The 24,369-nt window shown below is 44.2% G+C and overlaps 1 protein-coding gene across 1 annotated transcript in view; it reads left to right on the top strand.

The window, feature by feature from the left end:
- The window catches only part of LOC142301613 (TRPM8 channel-associated factor homolog), a 48,251-nt gene extending 37,823 nt beyond the window's left edge, over positions 1-10,428 (top strand). The window contains exons 6-7 of the mRNA XM_075342641.1: positions 6,231-6,565; positions 10,183-10,428. Of these exons, the coding sequence (XP_075198756.1) occupies positions 6,231-6,565; positions 10,183-10,428 (581 nt within the window). The remainder of the gene's footprint in view (positions 1-6,230; positions 6,566-10,182) is intronic.
- Positions 10,429-24,369: the final 13,941 nt, after the last annotated feature.

The raw sequence follows: 24,369 nt of genomic DNA on the forward strand, positions 1-24,369 counted from the left end.
CTGAGAAAGTATCTCCTGCACACTGCGCAGTCTGGCAGACCTTTGGCGCTGCTGAGCAGGAGTGCTCGTGGCAGGCAAGGAATGGGAGACTGCCTCAGTCCTTGCCTCAGGAGAGCCACGAGATGTAACACATGGGCTTTAAACTTCTTGATGACACTGCGCACCGTAGACACAGGAACTTTCAGGTCTTTGGAGATGGACTTGTAGCCTTGAGATTGCTCATGCTTCCTCACAATTTGGATTCTCAAGTCCTCAGACAGTTCTTTGGTCTTCTTTCTTTTCTCCATGCTCAATGTGGTACACAAGAGGACACAAGACAGAGGTTGAGTCAACTTTAATCCATGTCAACGGGCTGCAAGTGTGATTTAGTTATTGCCAACACCTGTTAGGTGCCACAGGTAAGTTACAGGGGCTGTTAATTACACAAATTACAGAAGCATCACATGATTTTTCAAACAGTGCCAATACTTTTGTCCACCCCCTTTTTTATGTTTGGTGTGGAATTATATCCAATTTGGCTTTATGACAAAAAAAAAATATTTTTTCATTGAAGACAAATTAAATGAAGATAATAATACCAAAGAATTTGTGATTGCAATCATTTTCAAGAAGAAACTGAGTATCTGACAGAATTGCAGGGGTGCCAATACTTTTGGCCAGCACTGTAGCTGTGTGCTTTCCAGATTCAGCTTTATTACCATCTAGTGCTGAATTTGGATGCTATCGAGCACATAGTTCATTTATGTGTCTCAGGTTTGCTTGTTGGAGCTTCCGGTGCCTATTCTTTGTCAAAATAGAATTGATCAATTTAATACTGAACAAATTTTTGGCTGTAGGTAATAATTATTTAAATGTAATATGACTATTTTGCCTATTTATACTGATTGATTTTATTTTTGGTGGTTACCTTCATGTGGGTGTTGTTGTACTAATCAATTTATATTTATCTTATGTGCATTTATTTTTTGATCTCTTAAGGAGTATATTTTGTGTATATTCATTTATTTGCCATTACTCGGGCTTTGTTCTGTACACTTCTTCTCTTTTGCATTTTTTGTTTTTACTATTTTCTATGAAATAAAAAAAGTGATTTTCGCTATGTAATTGTGATAGAGTTCTTTCTTCTGTAGGTTTTGTGTTATTGCTAAGGAAAGATACCCATTTGTATTTTTTGACCGATTTTTTTTGGTTTACTTCACACTATACAATTGCTTGCATAATGTATAACAACGCCTTAAAATATTCTCTCTCTCATTATTCTGGCATTTGTCAAATATAAATAATTTTGGTTCCTAATTGACATAAAATGGGAAAGATTTATTCTGATTTCATGTCAGATAGTGAAAAAAACATACATATGTGTCTTTTTAAATAGTGTTGGTAAACGTCTGGTTTCAACTGTATAAAGAATCCCTCACAGTGCTCCAAATATTATAAAGGCTCCCAACTAGCCCACCAAATAGTATACTGGCATCCACATAGCCCTCCAAATAATATAATGGCCAACACAAAGCCATCCAAATATTCCAATGGCCTCCACAAAGCCCTCCAAATATAAAGGTCCTACATAGCCTTCCATATAGTATAATGTGCCCCCCATAGTCCTCTATATAGTATAATGGCCCCTACATAATACTCCGTATAATATAAGCCCCAAATAGTCCTCTGTATTGTAAAATGCACCTCCACAGTTCTCCATATTATATAATGCCCCCCCCAGTCCTCTATATAGTATAATGCACACCCCATAGTCCTCCATATGGTATCATGCACACCCAAATGTCCTCTTTATAGTATAATGCACCCCATAGCCCTTCATATAGTATAATACAATCTCCATAATCCTCCATATAGTATAATGCACCCTCCATAGTCCTCCATATAGTTTAATGGACTCTACCTAATACTCCATATAGTATAATCCACCCCCATTGTCCTCCAGACAGTATAATGGGCCCCACATTGCTTTCCATATAGTATAATGTGTTCTTCTAAGTCCTCCATATAGTATAATGAACCCCACATAGTTTTCAATATAGTATAATTCACAGGTCGCAGAAGAACTCACACACAGGCAGCAATGTCTTTCAGGGTTTTTACTCACTTTCTGGTGGTAGAGTGAGGCAACCCAGGTGATGCTATGATGAAACAGGAGTGGAACCAGGTATCCTTCAGGCCGATGTAGGGGTGACTGCTGACTCGCCTTCCTAGCTCTTCTAGTTTTGGGGTGACCCCGACTTGGAGTGCTCCGAGATCACCCAGGGAAGTTGCAACTGCCTCTTCTCCCCTTTCTGGCCCGTTTGCTGAAGGCGTGGACCAAGTAATGCTGGGTGCTTGCCTTCTCTTACTTATGGGCCCCCTCATTGCTGTTGATGCTGCGGACTCTGTGTGTTCGGTGGGGTACATCCAGCACCCCCACCAGCAGGTTTAGCAGGCCAAGTAGATGGGTTCCTTCTCTGGGGACTTGTTTCCCCATGCGGGCCTGGTCTACCAGTAATCCCCTTACTCAGCCACCTCTTCACTAGGTGGTTTTCAGGCGGCACCACAGGGTAGCCGCTCTCCCCCGCCAGCAGCCACTACAGGTGCAGGGTCTGACAGTGTCCTGCTCTTCAGCCCTCATCTCCAGACTCGGCTGCTCCACTCCAACTCCTCTGACTGCCACTGCACAACTCTCTAGCTTCCAGTCCCACCACCCACCAGTAGCTGGAATGCGAGGGCTCTGCCCCCTCCCTGGGTCTGCCCAAGGGTTCCCTCTAAGCTGTATGTGTGTCCTGGATACTACGTGTCTGTGTGTGTGGACACCCTAGTAAGCCTTTGGGATTACCTGTTTGTACCCACCCAGGCATGGGTGCAGTACTCAGTGGTGCCTGACCAGGTCAGGGGCGCCACACTAACAAGTGGCAGTTGCTAACCCAAGGACGTTCTCCTTAGAGTCCTGACCTGGTAACACTGGGACAACAGGCCACTTTGCCTGCTTCTTTCCTTCATGTCCGGGGGCCCAGGGTTGACCCAGCGGGTCATACGAATTCAGTTTGGTCCACTACTGTCTCCACACCTCCCATAGATGCAGCTTTACTGTTTTCCTTCTCCTCCACTACTACTGACTAAACATGGCTGCTGCCTATTTTTTTACCACTATGCTCCACGCTCGAGAGGTTGCCTACCTAAAGCCTTAACCCTCTCCCTACCTTGAGGAAACCAGGGAACAGTCATTTATAAACCCAACCACTAGATAGCCACAGTACACACTAAAGTACCATATCACATTTACTTTAAGAAACAGTGTATTTCAGGGCAGGGGAGGCCGAGCATTACACGACCTTACACTCCTCCCACCTTTTACCATGATCTTCCTGACCATGCTGATCTACAGGACACAAAATATATCTGACACAGCGTACATAATATCTGCATATTCATTAGAAAATTACTTTTTTACATCACACCATATAAAACATTTGCATTGTTGACAATTCCCACACACACTTTTTAAAACAGGTGCAACTCCAATAATATTCATCCATTTTTCTAAAAGTCCAGTTGACATGGCCAGTAGGCCCATACGGTAACACCAGGATCCAAAGGCCCAAAATATCTGGGTGTCCATTCACTGAGCACAAAAACAAGCATAAATACAAACAGGAAGCTCAGGTCACATTTGAGTCCATTTCTACAGGGCACATCTTTAAAACAAAAACACATCACAAGGAGCTCAGGTTCTGTTTCAGTTCTCTCCCTTGACAATCCCTTTCAACGTTACAACAGGACCCTACAAGTCCTTGAGTCCTACAGTTTAATCTTATAAAGTGGCAAGAGGGCCTGACAAGTCCCTTAAGTCCTCAGTTTTCTCCCTCCCCCTTTTGTGGATAACAGTCCCTGCAATTGCCCAACACTGCCCCGACAAGCAGTCACAGTTCAAAAGGGGCATAGGGAAAAGGGGCACCATCCTAGGTGACAAGGCACAGTCCATGGGACACAGGGACAGTCCATATTCTTGCAATCCAGCAGAAGTGAGCGCAATGGGCACAAAACAATTTGGGAGGGGTAAAAACAAACATTATTTTTCTTCTTCCACTTCTTTTGGCCAGTACCTCCTTTGCATAAGGCCTTCAGGTCTGCCAGTTTTAGGGATGCAGAACAGTCCCTCTTGTACCTGCAACAAGTACAACTAAGGGTGGTCACTGGAACACTCTTGGGTCACCTTTTTGCCACATAACACAGTGGCCGCTCTTACACCCAGGTGTCCTTTGCTCCAGCCATTTTATCATAAATGGCCAAGTGGGCCCCTTGGGCCACCTTCACCACAGCAGGTGGACTTGGGGAATCCTGGGCTCTGGACTGTGACTCAACAGGGGTTGTGGCCACTCTGGTTTCTGTCTTGCTACTTTGCTCCTGGCTCACATAATCAGCCTGGGGGATCTCGAGGCCAAGGATAGGGACGGTCCTTGCTGTGATTGGCTGCCAACTCTGCGGACTGCGTCTTCAAGCTGGGCTTGAAGTATCGGAACCGCAAACCATTCCCAGGGCCCATCCTCCTTGACGAACTGGACCCTATCACTCCAGGTCAGGGCAGGGCCCTGCCTGTCAGACCCAACATTAACATAAACTTTGTGGCCAGTTTGCTCCTCACAGATGAACCTGTAGCCCTTTTCCAAGCATCATCCAAATCAATCAAAGCTAGAGGATGGCTTTTGGGGGCAAAGAAGCGGCAAAGACGCTGAAAAATGATGTCCAAGGGATAGAATCACAAAGCTTCTTTAGCCCATTACAATATTAACCCCTTAATGACCAAGGATGTACTGATACGTCCTTGGTCACCTCCCTTTGGTTACAGCAGGCTCCATTCCCTCTGCACATGTAATCCCTGCACATGTCTGCTGATCTGATCAGCAGACATGTGTGGCTGACAGGCACAGGTGGATCAGAGATCCACCTGCGTCTGTTAACCCCTTAGATCACGCTGTCAAACACTGACAGCGTGATTGAAATAGCTATGGCGAGGAACGATGCGATCCCCACCGCCATCATGAGGAGCCAATGTGTTGTCATGGTAGCGCAACATCAGCTGATGGGCCCTGACGCTGCCATGACTCACTTCTTGTGAGAGCTGACAGAGTGCCGCCACTCACAGGAGATGAGCATTTCTGTTGATCAGGGCGATGATGCTCTGATCAGCAGAAATGCACAGTAGATCGGACTGTGTGGAGATAAAGTCCCCCCAAGTGAAATCAATAAAAAATGTAAAACAAAGTTTTCAAAAATATGAAAAAAATAAAAAAAAACCTAAAAGTTAAAATCGCCCCCCTTTCGCCTCAATGAAAATAAAACAGTTAAGAAAATACACATATTTGATATAGCCGCATTCAGAAATGCCCGGTCTATCAAAATATAAAATCAATTAATCTGATCAGTGCACAGCTCGGTGAGAAATAAATTCTAACCGCCGCTACGTTTTTTGGTTGCCGTAACAGTTCTTTAAAATGCAATAATAGGCAATCAAAACAGCGCATCTGCACAAAAATGATATAATTAAAAACATCAGCTAAAGATGCAAAAAATAAGCCATCACTGAGCCCCAGATTCCGAAAAATCAGAATGCTACAGGTCTCGGAAAATGGCAACAAACGTGCTATTCTTTTTTGGACAAACTTCTGAATTTTTTTTTCACCCGTTATATAAAAGTAAAAATATACATGTTTGGTATCTCTCAACTCCTGCTGCCGTGAGGAATCATACATACATGTCAGTTTTACCATATAGTGAACATGGTGTTTAAAAAAAACCCAAACCATTCTGACATTTTTTTTCCCATTTTCAAGTACACTATATGGTAAAGCTAATAGTTTCATTCAAAAGTACAACTTGTCCCACAAAAATAAACCCTCATATGGCTATATTGACAGAATAATAAAAAACTTATGACTCTTGGAAGAAGGGGAGGAAAAAAAATGAAAAACGGAAAATCGCCCGGAGGTGGAAGGGTTAAAAATGGACAGCATATATAATGCTTACAGATGACATCCATGTCATGGCAGTGATTTTCACAGACCTCTAGACTAGTATGGATAATATTAATCTGTAACAGGGATTAAAAACCGATATTCATAATTATTTTGCAGACACAAAATTTTCAGGGGTAAAAGCAAGTGACATGGAAATAAGAATTCCCCTTATTACTTTAATCAATCTAACTTTGCATCTGTTTGTTTTATATTTTGCTGTTTCTGTAGGTTGGTTGCATTCTGGATACCCAGTAATGTGTCATTTACCATCAGCCCCTACATTAGTAAGTGTTACAGAAATAAAGAAAGGTCTATGGGGGCCGATACATGAGCTTGGTCACAATGAGCAGAGAGGAGTTTGGGAATTCCCTCCTCACACCACAGAAGCCACCTGTAACCTGTGGTCGGTATATGTGCATGAAACAGTGCTGGGAATCCCAAGGGATAAAGCTCACCCCAACCTCAAGCCAGACGCCAGAGAAAAACGAATCAAGCAGTATGTGAAGAATGGAGCCAATCTTAATGAGTGGAGCATATGGACAGCGCTTGAGACATATCTTCAGGTATTTTAGGCATAATTTTCAGGCAACCCCTTATAAAACTTTCTCATAGGACACATTCACAGATCTAACAAAGATTAAATGTGCTCAGATAACACAGCATTCGGATATCACACAAAAAGTTTGAGAATTTACATCATTTTGTAATAAAAGGGAACATTCTGGCAGAGGGTTGTTTCCACAACTTTAAAGAGAATCTGCCAGCAGGTTTTTGCTATGTAAACTAAGGACAGCATGCTGTAAGGGTTTAAAAAAAAACAAAACAAAAAGCAACTGTGCTTCTTTTATCAGTGTGTGCAATTGTTTATGCAAATTAAAGGGTTTATTATTACCCTGTGATTAACATTGCAAGACTAGAAACTCACACGCACAGCAGGACAACACGCCCCCTGCTGTGATTGACACCTTTCAATCAATGCACAATCTCTATAGAGAGCCTGGTGTGGGCAGGGGCAACACTTTTGTGTTCCTGAATCTAAATTCTTTAATTGTTTCAGAATGGCTTCAGCCAGTAATCTATGTGATACATCCTTGGATTCAGAATCTCTTTGCCTACATTATGTTACTGTCAGATGAGGTAGCAAAAACTTGCTGACAGAGTACCTTTAAGCACTACAGAAAAGGTTTAGTGTTTGCCATTACTTCTTGTAACCGCAACTGCAGACCTTAAGGCTGCTGCTTTACATGGCAGGTCAGAACCTGACAAAATAGGGATTACTGAGAGAAACCAGGAATGGCACTTAAGCAATAAACCTTCTGCACGATTCAAAGGCATAAACTACACTGTTACAGTGGGGAAAAACGTATTTAGTCAGCCACCAGTTGTGCAAGTTCTCCCACTTAAAAAGATGAGAGAGGCCTGTAATTGACATCTTAGGTAGACCACAACTATGAGAGACAAAATGAGAAATCAAATCCAGAAAATTACCTTCTCTGGTTTGGCAAGATTTTGTTTTGCAAATTATGGTGGAAAATAAGTATTTGGTCAATAACAAAAGTTAATTTCAATATTTTGTTATATATCCTTTGTTGGCAATGACAAAGGTCAAACGTTTTCTGTAAGTCTTCACAAGGTTGACAAACACTGTTGGTGGTATGTTGGCCCATTCCTCCATGCAGATCTCATCTAGAGCACTGATGTTTTGGGCCTGTAACTGGACAACACGGACTTTCAACTCCCTCCAAAGGTTTTTAATGGGGTTGAGATCTGGAGACTGGCTAGGCCACTCCAGGACCTTCATATGCTTCTTACGAAGCCACTCCTTTGTTGCCCTAGTGGTGTGCTTGTGATCATTATCATTCTGAAAGCTCAAGCCACGTTTCATCTTCAATGCCCTTGCTGATGATAGGAGGTTTGCACTCAATATCTCACAATACATGGCCCCATTCAGTCTTTCATGTACATGGATCAGTCGTCCTGGTCCCTTTGCAGAGAAACAGCCCCAAAGCATGATGTTGTCACCACCATGCGTCACAGTAGGTATCGTGTTCTTTGGATGCAACTCAGTATTCTGTCTCCTCCAAACATGACGAGTTGTGTTTCTAACAAACAGTTCTACATTGGTTTCATCAGACCATATGACATTCTCCCAATATTCTTCTGGATAATCCAAATGCTCTCTAGCAAACTTCAGATGGGCCCATACATATACTGGCTTAAGCAGGGGAACACGTCTGGCACTGCAGGATCTGAGTCGCTGGCGGCGTAGTGTGTTACTAATGGTAGCCTTTGCTACGGTGGTCTCATCTTTATGCAGGTCATTCACTAGGTCCCCCCGTGTGGTTCTGGGATTTTTGCTCACTGTTCTTGTGATCATTTTTACCCCATGGGGTGAGATCTTGCGTGGAGCCCCAGATCGAGGGAGATTATTAGAGGTCTTGTATGACTTCCATTTTCTTATTATTGCTCCCACAGTTGATTTTATCACACCAAGCTGCTTGCCTACAGTGTTACAATTTTGTTTTTGGTGTCCTTCGACAGCTCTTTGGTCTTCACCATAGTGGAGTTTGGAGTGTGACAGTTTGAAGTTGTGGACATGTGTCTTATACTGATAATAAGTTCAAACAGGTGCCATTACTACAGGTAATGAGTGGAGGACAGAGGAGCCCCTTAAAGAAGTTTCAGGTCTGTGAGAGCCAGAAATCTTGCATGTTTTTAGGTGACTAAATACTTTTTTCCACTATAATTTGCAAAATAAATATTGCCAAATCAGACAAGGGGATTTTCTGGGTTTGTTTTCTCGTTTTGTCTCTCATAGTTGTGGTCTACCTATGAGGTCAATTACAGGCCTCTCATCTTTTCATCTTTTTAAGTGGGAGAACTTGCACAATTGGTGGCTGACTAAATACTTTATTTCCCCACTGTATATGCAGCAGCACATAGCTTCTGTTACACATTGCACTGTAAGAACTGAATGTTATGAGAACATCCATCTTCCATTGTGAAGGCTGCATGGATCAAATTATGTCTGTCCGGCCCTTCACAAATATTCACAATTTCCAATTTGTATTGGCCACACATCAGGTGTGCAGCTGCATCTCCTTAGAAGAAAAGGTATCACAGCCTTATCCACCCAGTCTTCCCTTACTCAAGCTCCCAGGCCTCAGTACACATGTCCTTTGTATCTAGTATAGTTATACTTGCTTTAGGCTTGCTTGTTGTTGTAGAAGATAAATTCTGCCACTTAGTTACTTCAAAACATGTTACCTGAGTATAGTCTTCTCTCTTTTCCACACACAACACCCTTATCAATGCTGGTCTGCAAAATTCATTCCTTTTATCTTCCAGTACTTCTCAAAAACTGCCTAACAACCAACTTCCTATGCACACTTAATTCCTCCCACCATGGGCTGGCCCCATTTGTTAGCCCTGTCTACAGGCTAACTAACTGTTGAAGGCCACAAGTGCATAAAATAATATTTAGAACAAGACAATGCATTATATTAATACAAGATCTTCAGAATGGGTGCCGACGGCTCTTACACTCCTTTACAATTCAATGGCTTGTTGTGGTTTTCTGTAAGTACAGAGACCTACAAGAAAAACTTTTACTGCCTCCTTCAAGCTTAAATTTCCATCATGGCACTAAAACCATATAAATACAAGGCAAATTAATGAGGTTGTCCCCTACTTTTACATTAGGTCATCAATGTCTAATCGGTCGGGGTCCGACACCCTGCACCCCGGCTGATCAGCTGTTCTCGGTCCCGGTAGTGTCAGCAGGTTGCCGGAAAAAAATGTTTAGGTCCGGAGCTGCTTCGTCTTCTGATAGTGGCGGTGGCCTGATACTCTACATCTGCCTCCTATTGGTTTGAATGGGAGATGGATGTGCATTACCTATCCACGGCCGCTATCAGAAGACAGAGCAGCTCCAGAGCTGAGCATTTCTGGCTGGCTGCTACAGCGCAGGGAGCAAGAACAGCTGATCGGCAGGCGTGCTATGTGTTGGACCCCGGCCCCTTTAAAGAGCAAGTTAAAACAAAGGGAACCTCTGGTACGATTTATTCTCCAGTTGTAATATTACAGGGTCTTCTTTTTTTATTATAACATATTCAACAATCATACCCTTAATATTAAACTGTATCATTAAGCATACTATATGTTGTCTTCATTGTTTTAGCTACAAGAGGGCTTTGGATGGGATTCCTTCAAGCGAGTTTTCTCAGAGTACCACACCTTGTCTAAAATCAGTAATGACAAGAATGTTAAGATGAATTTTTGGGCAGAGAAATTCTCTCAAGCAGTTAATAAAAACCTGGTCCCATTTTTCAAGACATGGGGATGGCCCATTGATGATCCAACCAGCAAAAAATTATCTACATTGCCTGCATGGGAAGAGAATCCAATGAAGAAATATGCTACATAGATTTGAGAAGACACTACAGTATATAAATATAACACTTCTTGATTAAGACTGTCATTGACATTGGAGAAATTATGAATTATTCCTAGTAAATCAAAATAAATCAAATAATAATCAAATCATATTACTAATATGTGAGAAACTATTATATTAACTACATTTAAAAATGTTAAGATACCATTTGGATAATTTTCATTTGCTTACACAATACCGTAATTGCTACATTAAATAAATTATTATTCTTCAATCATGATTTTATTTAATATTTTTTCATAAGTTCAAACATTTTAAGGTTGAAAGCAGATATAAATCAATTACGTTTAATCTATTTGTTAGGTTGAACACTATGAGATGTTCCCAAGTTGCCTGCTCCTGACCTAATTAGCGTGGATCAAGTGCATGGTTGAAAGAATAACATCAGACAACGGGTCAGATGTGAAATCTCTCCTTGATCAGAGATTGGCACCATGAGAGAGAGCTTTATTACTCAGAGCTGCATCTTATATAGGCTAGGTGCATGTTCGTATATGCCCAGTGGTCAGTGGGACGGTCCATGGATTGACCAATGGGAGGATTTGTGACATTGGTGGGCGGGTCTTTGACGTCATCACGGACAGATCTGCAGTGACGCTGATGGGCGGGTCTGTGATGTCATCGGCGGCCATCTTGGATGTGGGAGTCACACACTATATCTAAAAACTGGCTTATGTAAGGAGAATCGATTTTCGTTAGACATACTTCCCACAATACCCTATGTCAAGAGATTAAGTATTTGATGGAAAGGCCCTCCTCAACATATTACCTAACATATTGAGCCAGAGGAAGCCATAAACCCCATGAGCCTGAGGCTAATTTTTTCATATTAGCGACTCTACATACGGCAATCACACTAGTTCCTGATTTTGTCCATAACATGTGCCTGGAAAAGTAGTGGAACGGCCGTTCCAGGCTGGAACGGCCTGCCTGAAAAAGTAGTGGTGGCTGGGAACCACGTACTGTGTGACAGCCACCGCCATAAATTTTTAAAAGCATCTGTCTCCCTCATCTGGAGTTGTAGCATTTCAAAGGCCAAGAATTTTGAAATGCTGTAATTCAGGACCAGGGCTCGTGGTTGGGTAGGGGGTATTTTCAGTTTCTCTCTAGTGTTTGGAGGATCCTCAGCTGAACACTTCCATGGGACAGAGAGGAGATGCTCGAGGACACTGCTAGTGGTGGTGCTGTCATATTCCTCTCTTCCTGGGGAGTTAGGTGTCCCTGTTGCTCGGGAGTAGGAGGCAGAGACTGCAGCAGAAGAGGGAGCAGGAGGAGCGTCAGATCATTCCTGGTTTATTGGGAGTGTCCTCCACTGTAGCTCATGCTTTCGATTCAGATGTCTTATTATGCAAATGGTGCATAAGATAAGAACATTTATGCCTTTATTCAGGCTCTGACAGCACAGCACGCAAACCACTTATCTCTTGTCGTCAGCACATTGGCTAAAGCTGGTGTCACATACAGCGACAACGACAACGACGTCGCTGCTACGTCACCATTTTCTGTGACGTTGCAGCGACGTCCCGTCGCTGTCGCTGTGTGTGACATCCAGCAACGACCTGGCCCCTGCTGTGAGGTCGCCGGTCATTGCTGAATATCCAGCTTCATTTTTTGGTCGTCACTCTCCCGCTGTGACACACACATCGCTGTGTGTGACAGCGAGAGAGTGACGAAATGAAGCGAGCAGGGAGCAGGAGCCGGCGTCTGGCAGCTGCGGAAAGCTGTAACCAGCGTAAACATCGGGTAACCAAGGGAAGACCTTTCCCTGGTTACCCGATATTTACCTTCGTTACCAGGCTCCACTCTTGCTGCCAGCGCCGGCTCCTGCTCTGTGCACATGTGGCTGCAGTACACATCGGGTTAATTAACCCGATGTGTACTGTAGCAAGGAGAGCAAGGAGCCAGCGCTAAGCAGTGCGCGCGGCTCCCTGCTCTCTGCACTGTGACATGTAGCTGCAGCACACATCGGGTTAATTAACCCGATGTGTACTGTACCTAGGAGAGCAAGGAGCCAGCGCTAAGCGCGGCTCCCTGCTCTCTGCACATGTAGCACAGCGACGTTATGATCGCTGCTTCTGCTGTGTTTGACAGCTAAGCAGCGATCATAACAGCGACTTACAAGGTCGCTGTTACGTCACCGAAAATGGTGACGTAACAGCGACGTCGTTGTCGCTGTCGCTTAGTGTGAACCCAGCTTAAAGAAATGCCATGCCAGGGAGCTCCTTTGAGATGGCTTTGGTGTGATCAGATTTGTCGGAGCGGTGGGCAGTAGCAGCCGATGTACTTGCTAGGGCTAGTTGCTTGCACCCTACTTACTCTTTTGCTGTGTAGCTGGAGCAGCGTGACTACCTCCTCTTCCTCCAAACTGCCAAGTCCCTTGGATGGCCTTCATTTCATATGGGATAGATTAACAAAATATCCAAAATTACATCAAAAGAATAAAAAAAATCTAAAAACAAAATAGGAACATCAAGTACAGTAGATTTATACAAAACAGATTAAACATCTGTGTTAATAGTACCAGATGATATAGATATGATATATCATTCATTGTATTGATATATTCTAAGTGATTACAGTGCTGTATAGCAAAAATTCTGGATCCCAAAGGAAGACCAGAGAGGTGTATAGAGAAGTAAAAACTAGGAAAATCGTGAAAAATAACCATGAAAAATTACTGTGAAAAATAATGTGAAAAATACTTGAATAATAGTGATGATAGTGAGGTAATAGAATGGGACAAAAAGAAAGTTCCTGTCTTACCTAGCACCTGAGATGAATAGAGAGAGATAATAGTTTCACTCTTTTCATTGGCAGTATTTGGAATGCTAAAATGAATGTGGGAAAATGTCAGGTATTGAGCTCCTTTACATGAAAGGAATGGAGAGAGCAGCACAGACCTCCCAGCTTACCTAGCAGATATGTGACTGATCTGCAGCCTGTTATTTCTGCCATGGGCAGTTGTAGTAATGCTAAATAAAGGAAGGATATACAGTTAGGTCCAGAAATATTTGGACAGTGACACAAGTTTTGTTATTTTAGCTGTTTACAAAATCATGTTCAGAAATACAATTATATATATAATATGGGCTGAAAGTGCACACTCCCAGCTGCAATATGAGAGTTTTCAAATCCAAATCGGAGAAAGGGTTTAGGATTCATAGCTCTGTAATGCATAGCCTCCTCTTTTTAAAGGGACCAAAAGTAATTGGACAAAGGACTCTAAGGGCTGCAATTAACTCTGAAGGCATCTCCCTCGTTAACCTGTAATCAATGAAGTAGTTAAAAGGTCTGGGGTTGATTACAGGTGTGTGGTTTTGCATTTGGAAGCTGTTGCTGTGACCAGACAACATGCGGTCTAAGGAACTCTCAATTGAGGTGAAGCAGAACATCCTGAGGCTGAAAAAAAAGAAAAAATCCATCAGAGAGATAGCAGACATACTTGGAGTAGCAAAATCAACAGTCGGGTACATTCTGAGAAAAAAGGAATTGACTGGTGAGCTTGGGAACTCAAAAAGGCCTGGGCGTCCACGGATGACAACAGTGGTGGATGATCGCCGCATACTTTCTTTGGTGAAGAAGAACCCATTCACAACATCAACTGAAGTCCAGAACACTCTCAGTGAAGTAGGTGTATCTGTCTCTAAGTCAACAGTAAAGAGAAGACTCCATGAAAGTAAATACAAAGGGTTCACATCTAGATGCAAACCATTCATCAATTCCAAAAATAGACAGGCCAGAGTTAAATTTGCTGAAAAACACCTCATGAAGCCAGCTCAGTTCTGGAAAAGTATTCTATGGACAGATGAGACAAAGATCAACCTGTACCAGAATGATAGGAAGAAAAAAGTTTGGAGAAGAAAGGGAACGGCACATGATCCAAGGCACACCACATCCTCTGTAAAACATGGTGGAGGCAACGTGATGGCATGGGCATGCATGGCTTTCAATGGCACTGGGTCATTTGTGTTTATTGATGACATAACAGCAGACAAGAGTAGCCGGATGAATTCTGAAGTGTACCGGGATATACTTTCAGCCCAGATTCAGCCAAATGCCGCAAAGTTGATCGGACGACGCTTCATAGTACAGATGGACAATGACGCCAAGCATACAGCCAAAGCTACCCAGGAGTTCATGAGTGCAAAAAAGTGGAACATTCTGCAATGGCCAAGTCAATCACCAGATCTTAACCCAATTGAGCATGCATTTCACTTGCTCAAATCCAGACTTAAGACGGAAAGACCCACAAACAAGCAAGACCTGAAGGCTGCGGCTGTAAAGGCCTGGCAAAGCATTAAGAAGGAGGAAACCCAGCGTTTGGTGATGTCCATGGGTTCCAGACTTAAGGCAGTGATTGCCTCCAAAGGATTCGCAACAAAATATTGAAAATAAAATTTTTTTGTTTGGGTTTGGTTTATTTGTCCAATTACTTTTGACCTCCTAAAATGTGGAGTGTTTGTAAAGAAATGTGTACAATTCCTACAATTTCTATCAGATATTTTTGTTCAAACCTTCAAATTAAACGTTACAATCTGCACTTGAATTCTGTTGTAGAGGTTTCATTTCAAATCCAATGTGGTGGCATGCAGAGCCCAACTCGCGAAAATTGTGTCACTGTCCAAATATTTCTGGACCTAACTGTATAACATTAGGTGTCTTCCCAAAAGGAGGATTGGAGGCAACAATCTATAAGCTTACCTATTAAGAGAATTTCTGTGGTTTGCAGCCTGTCATTAGCAGTATCCACTGCTGTGTGGAGGGATTGACTATAGGAAACTGTCAGGCTTAAAAGCCAGCATGATGTAAAGGATCATGTAAAGGAGCTCAATACCTGTCGTCTTCCCCGAGCAGGGAAGGCGCAAAAAGTGAAGCCCCGCCCCCGAGAGAAGGAGGTGCCAGAGAGAACCAAGGGGGGGGGCAGGTGAAGATCGTGCCCCATGTGACCACGGGGATAAAGCACAGGGACGCCAGGACTCTGCACTCGTCTGGTTCCTGGAAGCAGTAGCCGCAACCCCGATGACATCTCACCTGGCTCCGGCAGTCCGCCCGGCCGCATTGGTGATGACGTCGGCTCCGGCAGTCCGCCCGGCCGCAACGGTGATGATGTCGGCTCCGGCAGTCTGCCCGGCCGCAGCAGAGGCGACACCTGACCGGAAGTCTGCCCCAGATGCGGCGCCGGCCGCTCACAGGTACCCCGTCCCGGCTGTGGAGCAGCCGGAGTGCACCTGCAAAGAGGAGGAGCAGGCCACTGAGCGATGGGGCCCTCGGTAGTTAGCGAGGCCGGTTGTAGCCGGCACCGAGGGCGTCCGAGTGGGCCTGGCTCCTGAGCAGGAGGCAGAGCACGGAACCCGTGCCCCGTACTGGGAGTGGCGGCAGCAGTGGTAGCGGAACATGGACGGCTACCCGCAAGTTGAAAGTTGACTGTATTATGGACTGTCACCCCTGTTGAATGTCCTCAAGTTCCCGGAGGAGGCCATCTGCACAGCAGGTGGGGGGGTGGCAAGATAATTAAAGGTTTAAGAAAACGTACCTCCCGATGTGGGAAGATGTATAGTTGTAATGTGTACACTTTTTCTTGTTCCCGTTCAATAAATGTCGGTGCCCGGACAGCCCGAGTACGGGCTGTGTTTTACCAATTGGGTGTGTGACGCCCTGGCAAAACAGGGTGTCACAGAGCCTGTAAAAATCCAGCAAAGTGCAGGCCATTCTCCTCCTTGGTAACCCGATCCCACACCAGTGCAGCAGGACAGACAGCCCCCCCCCAAGTGTAAGAGCTAAACTGAGCAGGAGGGGAGGGGCGAGAGCAGAGTGTGTGGGGAGTGTGAAGAGAGCAGACCAGGGGAGGATAGCTCCTGGCTGCTGTGAAAAAGGGAAGGGTGAGGAAGGGGCCCGAGATAGCCGGGGCAGGGTAGCGGCCCGCCGGTACCCCGGGAAGACCCGGATCACTGCAGGGGAGTGGGCTCCCCCTTCCCGACTGGGAAGGAAAAAGAAGCGTCTGGCTGCAGGGCAAGAACCGGAACCTGCTGCACTGTGTGAGGGACCCAACCACCATCCGCACCGAAGGCTGCGGACACCGGCAGTTTCTAGTTTACCAGTGACTCTGTGTGGATTAACTGTGAGTACACCAGTGCCATCAGGCACCGCACCGCAGCACTGCGCCCTGCAGCATCCCTCTCCCCCCACCGGGCCCTGGGACACACCGCCCCTACCCACGGAGGGGTTAACACCAAAGCTGCGCCACAACACTGATCCCGGACGAGCCCCCACCATCACCAGCAGCGGTGGTGCCCAACCGTCACCACAACCCCGTGGGTGGCGGCACGACCGACATCCCACCACTAACCTCCCCTTTTCACTCGTGGGCGAGGAGGCGCTGCTCGAGCCCCGGGTCCGGCCCCATGCTTGAGCCACCGAAGAGCAGAAGCACCGGACCCGAGTGCCAGCGAATCCCAGGCGAGCGGCGTTCCCGACCCCTCCGCCCATGACAAGAGCTTAAGGACTCTTCTTATCTGGTTGTCCTTTACTCTCAGGTCGAGATCTTTTGTGACCACTCCCCTTTGCTATAAAAGGTCACATGTCTTACCATCTGACACTGGTTATAGATTCTAATTCTTGGCTGACCATTTTGGGAGGAGCTTGTCTGTGGAAGATGCTGAAAGGTCATAACTATTGCAGCTGTAGTGTTTAGCTGCATTAGAGGAGCTTGGAATATTTTCCTTTTTGTGTCTATTTTCCCTTTCCTTTGTCTGTTTCCCTTACCTTGTGCTGTATTATATTATTGGAGTTCTGAGACTAGTATTCTCACCAGCCTTCTCACTGGCCAGTGCAAGGTCAGGGTCAGCTAGGGCCTAGTCACGTGATTAGCGAGGGGTGTAGGGACCCATAAAGGGCCGTTAGGGAGTGTAGGGTACAGACTCAAGTGAGTTGCAGGAGGGGTCCCTTTTACCCTCTCCCTATTGCCAGGGTCTTCCTTCTATACTATTCCTATTGTTACCCTTGTGTTGTGCTGCACATTGAACATGACACTATGACCGGACCACTTTTATTCCCTGGATCTTAAATGGATAATAAAAATCTAAAATCTCAATATTGAAAAAGTGTTACCATAAATTAATATCAGGAATCCAATATAATTAGGGGAAACCCCAAGAAATACTGTAAAATTACGATTAATAAAAACTATTTAGTATTAATTTAAGTACATAATTAATATAATAGAACATATAACAGGGAAATTCTGGTGTGGACAGAGCTGATCAATAACAAGCACTATCAAAATGAACATTTAATCTCCTTATATATAGAATCCATTTAAGTACATTCCACAATATTAATATAAAGTAAATAATTGGGCTACCTAAAAGCATGACCAATATAATGTTCTCTGCAGAATAAATCTCACAACTACTAAAAAAATAAGTTGCCAATGAAGAGTACCCCTCTGCATAAGGCCCGTTTCACACGTCAGTGAAAAACACAGACGTTCTTTACTGACGTGTAAAACACGCACATGTCCCTCCGTGTGCCGTGATTCACGGCACACGTGGGTTGTCTAAGTGCAATCCAGGCTCCGTTCTCCGTGGTCCGTGATTGCACATAGAGATTAATTCACCTGTGCCCGCTCCCGCTCTCCATGGTGCTGAACGCTCCCGCGGTGCAGCATCCGGCCGGCGCTGACCTCTGCAGCAGCTGCTTCCGGGTTGGCTGTGTCGTGCATCATGAATATGCGCGATTGTAATGAGCCGGCTCAGAAGCAACAGGAAGAATAGACTGCAGAGAGCGCGGCTGGAGCCGGGTGAGTAAAAATGATTTTTATTTCATATGCACGTTTTTTTCTGGCACGTGTTTCACGGATCACACCACTGTCCGTGGGACATCAGTAATGCCAGAAAAAATGGACATGTCTCTGTGCGGCAATCACGGACACGCGTGAACACTGCACGGAGACAAGGTCAGTGAAAAATCACTGATGTGTGAGCAGACCCATTGTATGCCAATGATTCTGGTACGTAGAAAAAAAAAGCACAAACGTACCAGAATCACTGACGTGTGAAACAGGCCTAAGGGGCTATCTATAGTGCAATAACAAAATTAGATAGACATTGTGTTTCTTATAGGATCCATAATCCATGCACTCCATATGTAAAGTGCAAAAAAATGTAGCTTAAATAAGTGGCTAAGCTGACTGAATGCCATACAAGATGTTAGACAATGCCCAACTCTTTTGCAGATAGAATAAACAACTCAATAATAACATCAGGGAATAACTCTGTTTAAAGAAGCACCCAAATATTAGCAGCCACTTACTTATTGTATTCATGCGGTGGTGATATAAGTGGAGATCTTTCCAGCATTTCACTGAATGGCTCTCACTGAGGTTAAAACGTTTTCAGATGTAATGTGTAAAAAGAAAAAAAAACATAGCCACTCTCCCCTGGAAATGCTTTCTTTATGGTTGGCTGTATGTGGGCGTCAAGAGAATGCCAAGAGTGTGCAAAGCAGTAATCAAAGCAAAAGGTGGGTACTTTGAAGAACCTAGAATATAAAGGCCTCGTTACTTGCAACGACGTATCTAACGATATATCACCGGGGTCACGGATTCCATGACGCACATCCGGCATCGTTAGTGACGTCGATGCATGTGACACCAACGAGTGACCGTTAACGATGGAAAATTCTCACCAAATTGTTCATCATTGACACGTCGTTCATTTTCAAAAAATCGTTGATTGTTGAGGACGCAGGTTGTTCATCATTCCCGAGGCAGCACGCATTGCTACATGTGACATCTCGGGAACGACGAACTACAGTTTACCTGCGTCTGCCGGCAATAAGGAAGGAAGGAGGTGGGCGGGATGTTACGGCTGCTCATCTCCGCCCCTCCGCTTCTATTGAGCGGCCGCTTAGTGATGCCGCTGTGATGCCGCACGAACCGCAACCCCTTAGAAAGGAGGCGGTTCGCTGGCCACAGCGACATCGCTAGGCAGGTAAGTCTGTGTGACTGCTCCTAACGATATTGTGCGCCACGGGCAGCGATTTGCCCATGACGCGCAAACGATGGGGTTGGGTACGCTCGCTAGCGATATCGCTAGTGATATCGCAGCGTGTAAAGCCCCCTTAAAACATATTTTCAGTTGTTTCACACTTTTGTTGTGAAGTATTTCATTCCGCATGTGTTAATTCATAGTTTTGATGCCTTCAATGTGAATCTACAATTTTCAGAGTCATGAAAGAAGGTGTGTCCAAACTTTTGGTCTGTACTGTATATATATATTTTTTTGTTTTGCAACCTCTGATGTACACATCATAAAATAAAAAGTCTATTGAACAGATATAATTGATACTTTTTGTCCAACATTTGTTGATAAACAGATGCTCTGACCACACAGATAAAGCACATGTGCAACACAAGATTTTTCAGATAAACAGCCTCTGAAAAGCCTATGTCATTCCTTTACTCAGGCAACTGCTCCCCCAACCCTCCCCACCCTGTGCGTCCTTGCTGCCTATATATTGTGAGCCGCACCTATTGTGTCTATTCTGAGCTCACTGGTCATCAGTTGTGTCTTACGTGGCAGTTTCCAGCTCGTCTCAGGTACTGTACATATCCCAAACCACATGACAAACAGCAATGTTCTTTAGCTATTTTTCTATCTCCCTCTTAATAGCCGTAAAAACTCATTTTTTGCTGTAGACTCCCAACAAACATTTGTCCACACCATTTTTTGGCCTCTCCCCCAAAACCTCCAAATACACTTATGACCATTTCACGCAGTGTTGCCTAATTTGTAGAATTTCAGAATTCTGATAGATTAGACCCTAGAATTGGATATTTGTAGAAAGAATATTCCCTGTTTCACAGCTTTAACACAGCCACAATTTAGTATCTCCATGACCCGATTGGTGATCTAAGTTCTGTAATTATAATATAATAATAATAATAATAAAGTTTTATTTCTATAGCGCCAACATATTCCGCAGCGCTTTACAATTCAGAGGGGACATGTACAGACAATTGGAGACAATTTAATTAAGTATAACCACATAAGTACTGTGCATAAGATACAGGCAGAACATTTATACAGCGCTGTATTAAGAACATACAGTATATCTCCATTATACAAAATATCATGATTTATTTGCTATTATATTTAGTAAAGAAAGCAGCCTTTATCTAAAAGACATGATAAAATGAGACATAATAGTGCTCCACAGAGCATATATTGAGCCAAAACGTCAAAATGCATCTACATAAGGCTGCTTTCACACATCTGTAATTTGCAGTGTGGCTCAATCCGGCTCAAAAACCTATGCAATGGATGCGGTGAAAAAAAACGGATCAGTTGCATACGTTTTTCCATGAGGCCCGTCCGTTTTTTGACGGATGCGGCTTGATACTGAGCATGCGCAGTGCAAAAAACCGCATCCGGCCGTCAGATGCAGTTTTTGCCGCAGGACGCCGCATACAGCGTCCATAGGCTTGCATTGTAAATCGCGCCGCGACGCGTTTTTTTCGCCACACAAAAAAACGTGCCAGACAACGTTCCATCCAGCCGCCGCATGGGCTAAATATGCCGCATCCGGCAAAAACCGGACGCAACGCAAGGCCATGCGGCACAATACGGCGCTAATGCAAGTCTATGCGGAAAAAAAAGGCAACCGGCGGCAAAAAAAACGGTTGCGTTTTTTCTCCAAAGCGCCGTGTTGTGCCGCACTGCAAAAAACGAATGTGTGAAAGCAGCCTAAGCTGTTCATCCAGCAACATTACTGCAACCGTCTACTGTGAACATTCAGAACGTAACTGATTTCTTTCCAACTTTATTGCCCCCAGTTGTCCAAATTTTGCATGTATTGCTTAAGATTTCTCTGATCAAGACATTCATCAATATGTTGAATTATTATTTCTACAAGTATGTGCTACTTATCGCATGGCTATAACTGTGAAGTAAGTTTCATGCGTACAATTACGTTATAATGATGAAATTATTGTTCATTTTTTTTTTTAAAAAAACAAAGTGAAAAATCTGCATTTTTGACTGCTGTATTTTGTCTGCATGGTTTCTGCAGGTGTCTGTCCTATTATAAGCATTAACAATGCTTTCTGAATACTGTATTTTTTTTCTGTGTTTTCTCCTTTATTTGATGCATTTTTGATACAGATTTAAAGTAGTGTTTTTTTATGCATTTCTTTTACTACAAAAGAATTTTGGTTCTGCAATTAAATTAAAGTCCATAGAGAAAAAAAAAGACGAAACACACAGTTCAACAATATAGGTCCAGAGTAAAAGCTTTTTGCACTGATCTCATTGATAAAAATGGCTGAAAGATTTTCTAGCTTTGATGACTGACGCTATATTGAAATTATTTTTTTTTTAAAATGACATTTTTGTTCTACAGTATTTTTTTTTCTTTCAGTATTTACAAAGAGACGTGTTTGCCGAGTCTATAGAGCTCTATTTTACAGTACCTGGACATCCTTGTCATTCATTGTCTTAGCTTTGAGCTTTTTTTGTTATTTCAGCTAGTAACACTTGTATAACAAGTTTTTTTTCCCCTGCAAATCATTGCTTGTGTTTTTAACAGTGCAAATAATTTCAATGAAAACTTACAGCCCCAGGTTATTGAGCAAATGGAAATCTTCAGAAACATCATCATTCTGTTAGTTTATGAAAAGCCCTTTTCCCAGATGTAATTTAATAAAAAAAAAAAAGCAAAACAGCTGTACTTTACTCATCCTCCACGAGTCCAGCATGGAGTCGCTGCGCTGCTTCTGAGGTCTCTTATTATTTGCACTGCTGATAATCATGACTGCAGGCAATAAGTGAGCGTGATTTTCAAGTGCATCTCAATAAATTAGAATATCCTCAAAAAGTTAATTTATTTCAGAAATTCAATTCAAAAAGTAAAACACATTATATTATATAGAGTCATTACACACAGAGTGATCTATTTCAAGTGTTTATTTCTGTTAATGTTGATGATTATGGTTTACAGCCAATGAAAACCCAAAAGTCATTATCTCAGAAAATTAGAATATTATATAAAAGCAACTGAAAAAATGATTTTAACCTCTGAAATGTTGACCTACTGAAAAGTATGTACAGTAAATACACTCAATACTTGGTTGGGGCTCCTTTTCCATGAATTACTGCATCAATGCGGCATGACATGGAGGCGATCAGCCTGTGGTACTGCTGAGGTGTTATGGAAGCCCAGGTTGCTTTGATAATAGCCTTTAGCTTGGCTGCATTGTTGGGTCTGGTGTTTCTCATCTTCCTCTTGACAATACCCCATAGATTCTCTATAGGGTTTAGGACAGGTGAGTTTGCTGGCCAATTAAACACAGTGATACTGTGGGGATTAAACCAGGTATTGGTACTTTTGGCAGTATGGACAGGTGCCAAGTCCTGCTGGAAAATGACATTTCCATTTCCAAAATACGGAAGCATGAAGTGCTGTAAAATTTCCTGGTAGACAGCTGCGCTGACTTTGGTCTTGATAAAACATAGTGGATATTCACCAGCAGATGATATGGCTCCCCAAACCATTACTGATTGTGAAAACTTCACACTAGACCTCAAGCAGCTTGGATTTTGGCCTCTCCACTCTTCCTCCAGACTCTGGGACCTTGATTTCCAAATAAAATGCAAAATTTACTTTCATCTGAAGATAACACCTTGGACCACTGACCAACAGTCCAGTTCTTTTTCTCCTTGGCCCAGGAAGGACACTTCTGCCATTGTCTATTGGTCATGAGTGGCTTGACACAAGGAATGTGACAGTTTTAGCCCATGTCCTGTGTGACACCCTGGCAAAACCAGGAAGTCACACAAGAGGCCCCCGCATAATACCATCCCTCACAGTGTTACATACAGCTGACCTGAAAGCCTGGCCACCCCCCTCAGGGCAAGACAGGCACACCAGTGGGCGGGACCAGGTGGTTATGAAACGCCCACCTAGGGGTCTAGACAGCCTGGGGCGGGAAAAACAGGCAGATCAGATCAGTGCCGTTGAAGTCGAGAGTTCAAGTTGAGAGGAGTGGAGGCTGGGGCTAGGTGTAGCTCCAGCGGAGGTGAAGCTCAAGTTGACAGGCACCAGGGTCGGAGCCCTGGTGCCTTGGGCTAGGTGGACGATGGTGGTCTCCATCAGCAGGCGACGGGAAGACGGCTGCCGGAGATCCGAGGTGGACCGGGGCAGGGTTGGAGCCCGCCGGTACCAACACCGGAGAACCAACCCGGAAACCATGCACAGAGGGGGTACTTGGACCCTGAAGACAGGACTGGAACCAACGGCCTAGTTAATTAACCAATTGAGGGCAGGATTTTAGGTCCTGTCCCAACCAAAGTCCCAAAAGCAGACAACCACCCACAGAGAGGGATAGGGCAACCGCCAGGACCCGATAGATCCCACGGGTTAGCGTCAGCGGGCACAGCTCCTTAGGTACACAACAAGCCGGGAGCGGACTCCCGTGTTCCATACCGGGAAGTCCAACACAAGCAAAAATAGTGCAGAGGGAAAACACGGCGACCACCAGCCCAGGTGGGGAACCAGAGTACAACCGGCCACAGCGGCCGGCCACCAGTACCTTGGTTTATCAAAAGACTCGCGTGATTTACTCAACTGTGAGTAACCAACATCCCCTGGTACGTCCGGGCGCGCAGGCCCCTGCCATCGCCATTCCTTGCACAGAGCCACTGGGCCCCGGGTCAACCATCCCTACCCACAGAGGGGTTAACATACAGCTGCCATTACATCTCCCCCGGGGTGTCACAACAGCAGCGGTGGTGCAACCTTTCACCACACACCGAGGGTGGCATCACGAACTGTATACGGCCAAGCCCATACAACTACGCCCCCCCCATTTCATTTGGCATGTCCGCGTGACCCCCGGGTCTGGAGGATCCCTCG

Source organism: Anomaloglossus baeobatrachus, chromosome 4 (genome assembly GCF_048569485.1).
Source record: "Anomaloglossus baeobatrachus isolate aAnoBae1 chromosome 4, aAnoBae1.hap1, whole genome shotgun sequence".
Classification (NCBI taxonomy): domain Eukaryota; kingdom Metazoa; phylum Chordata; class Amphibia; order Anura; family Aromobatidae; genus Anomaloglossus; species Anomaloglossus baeobatrachus.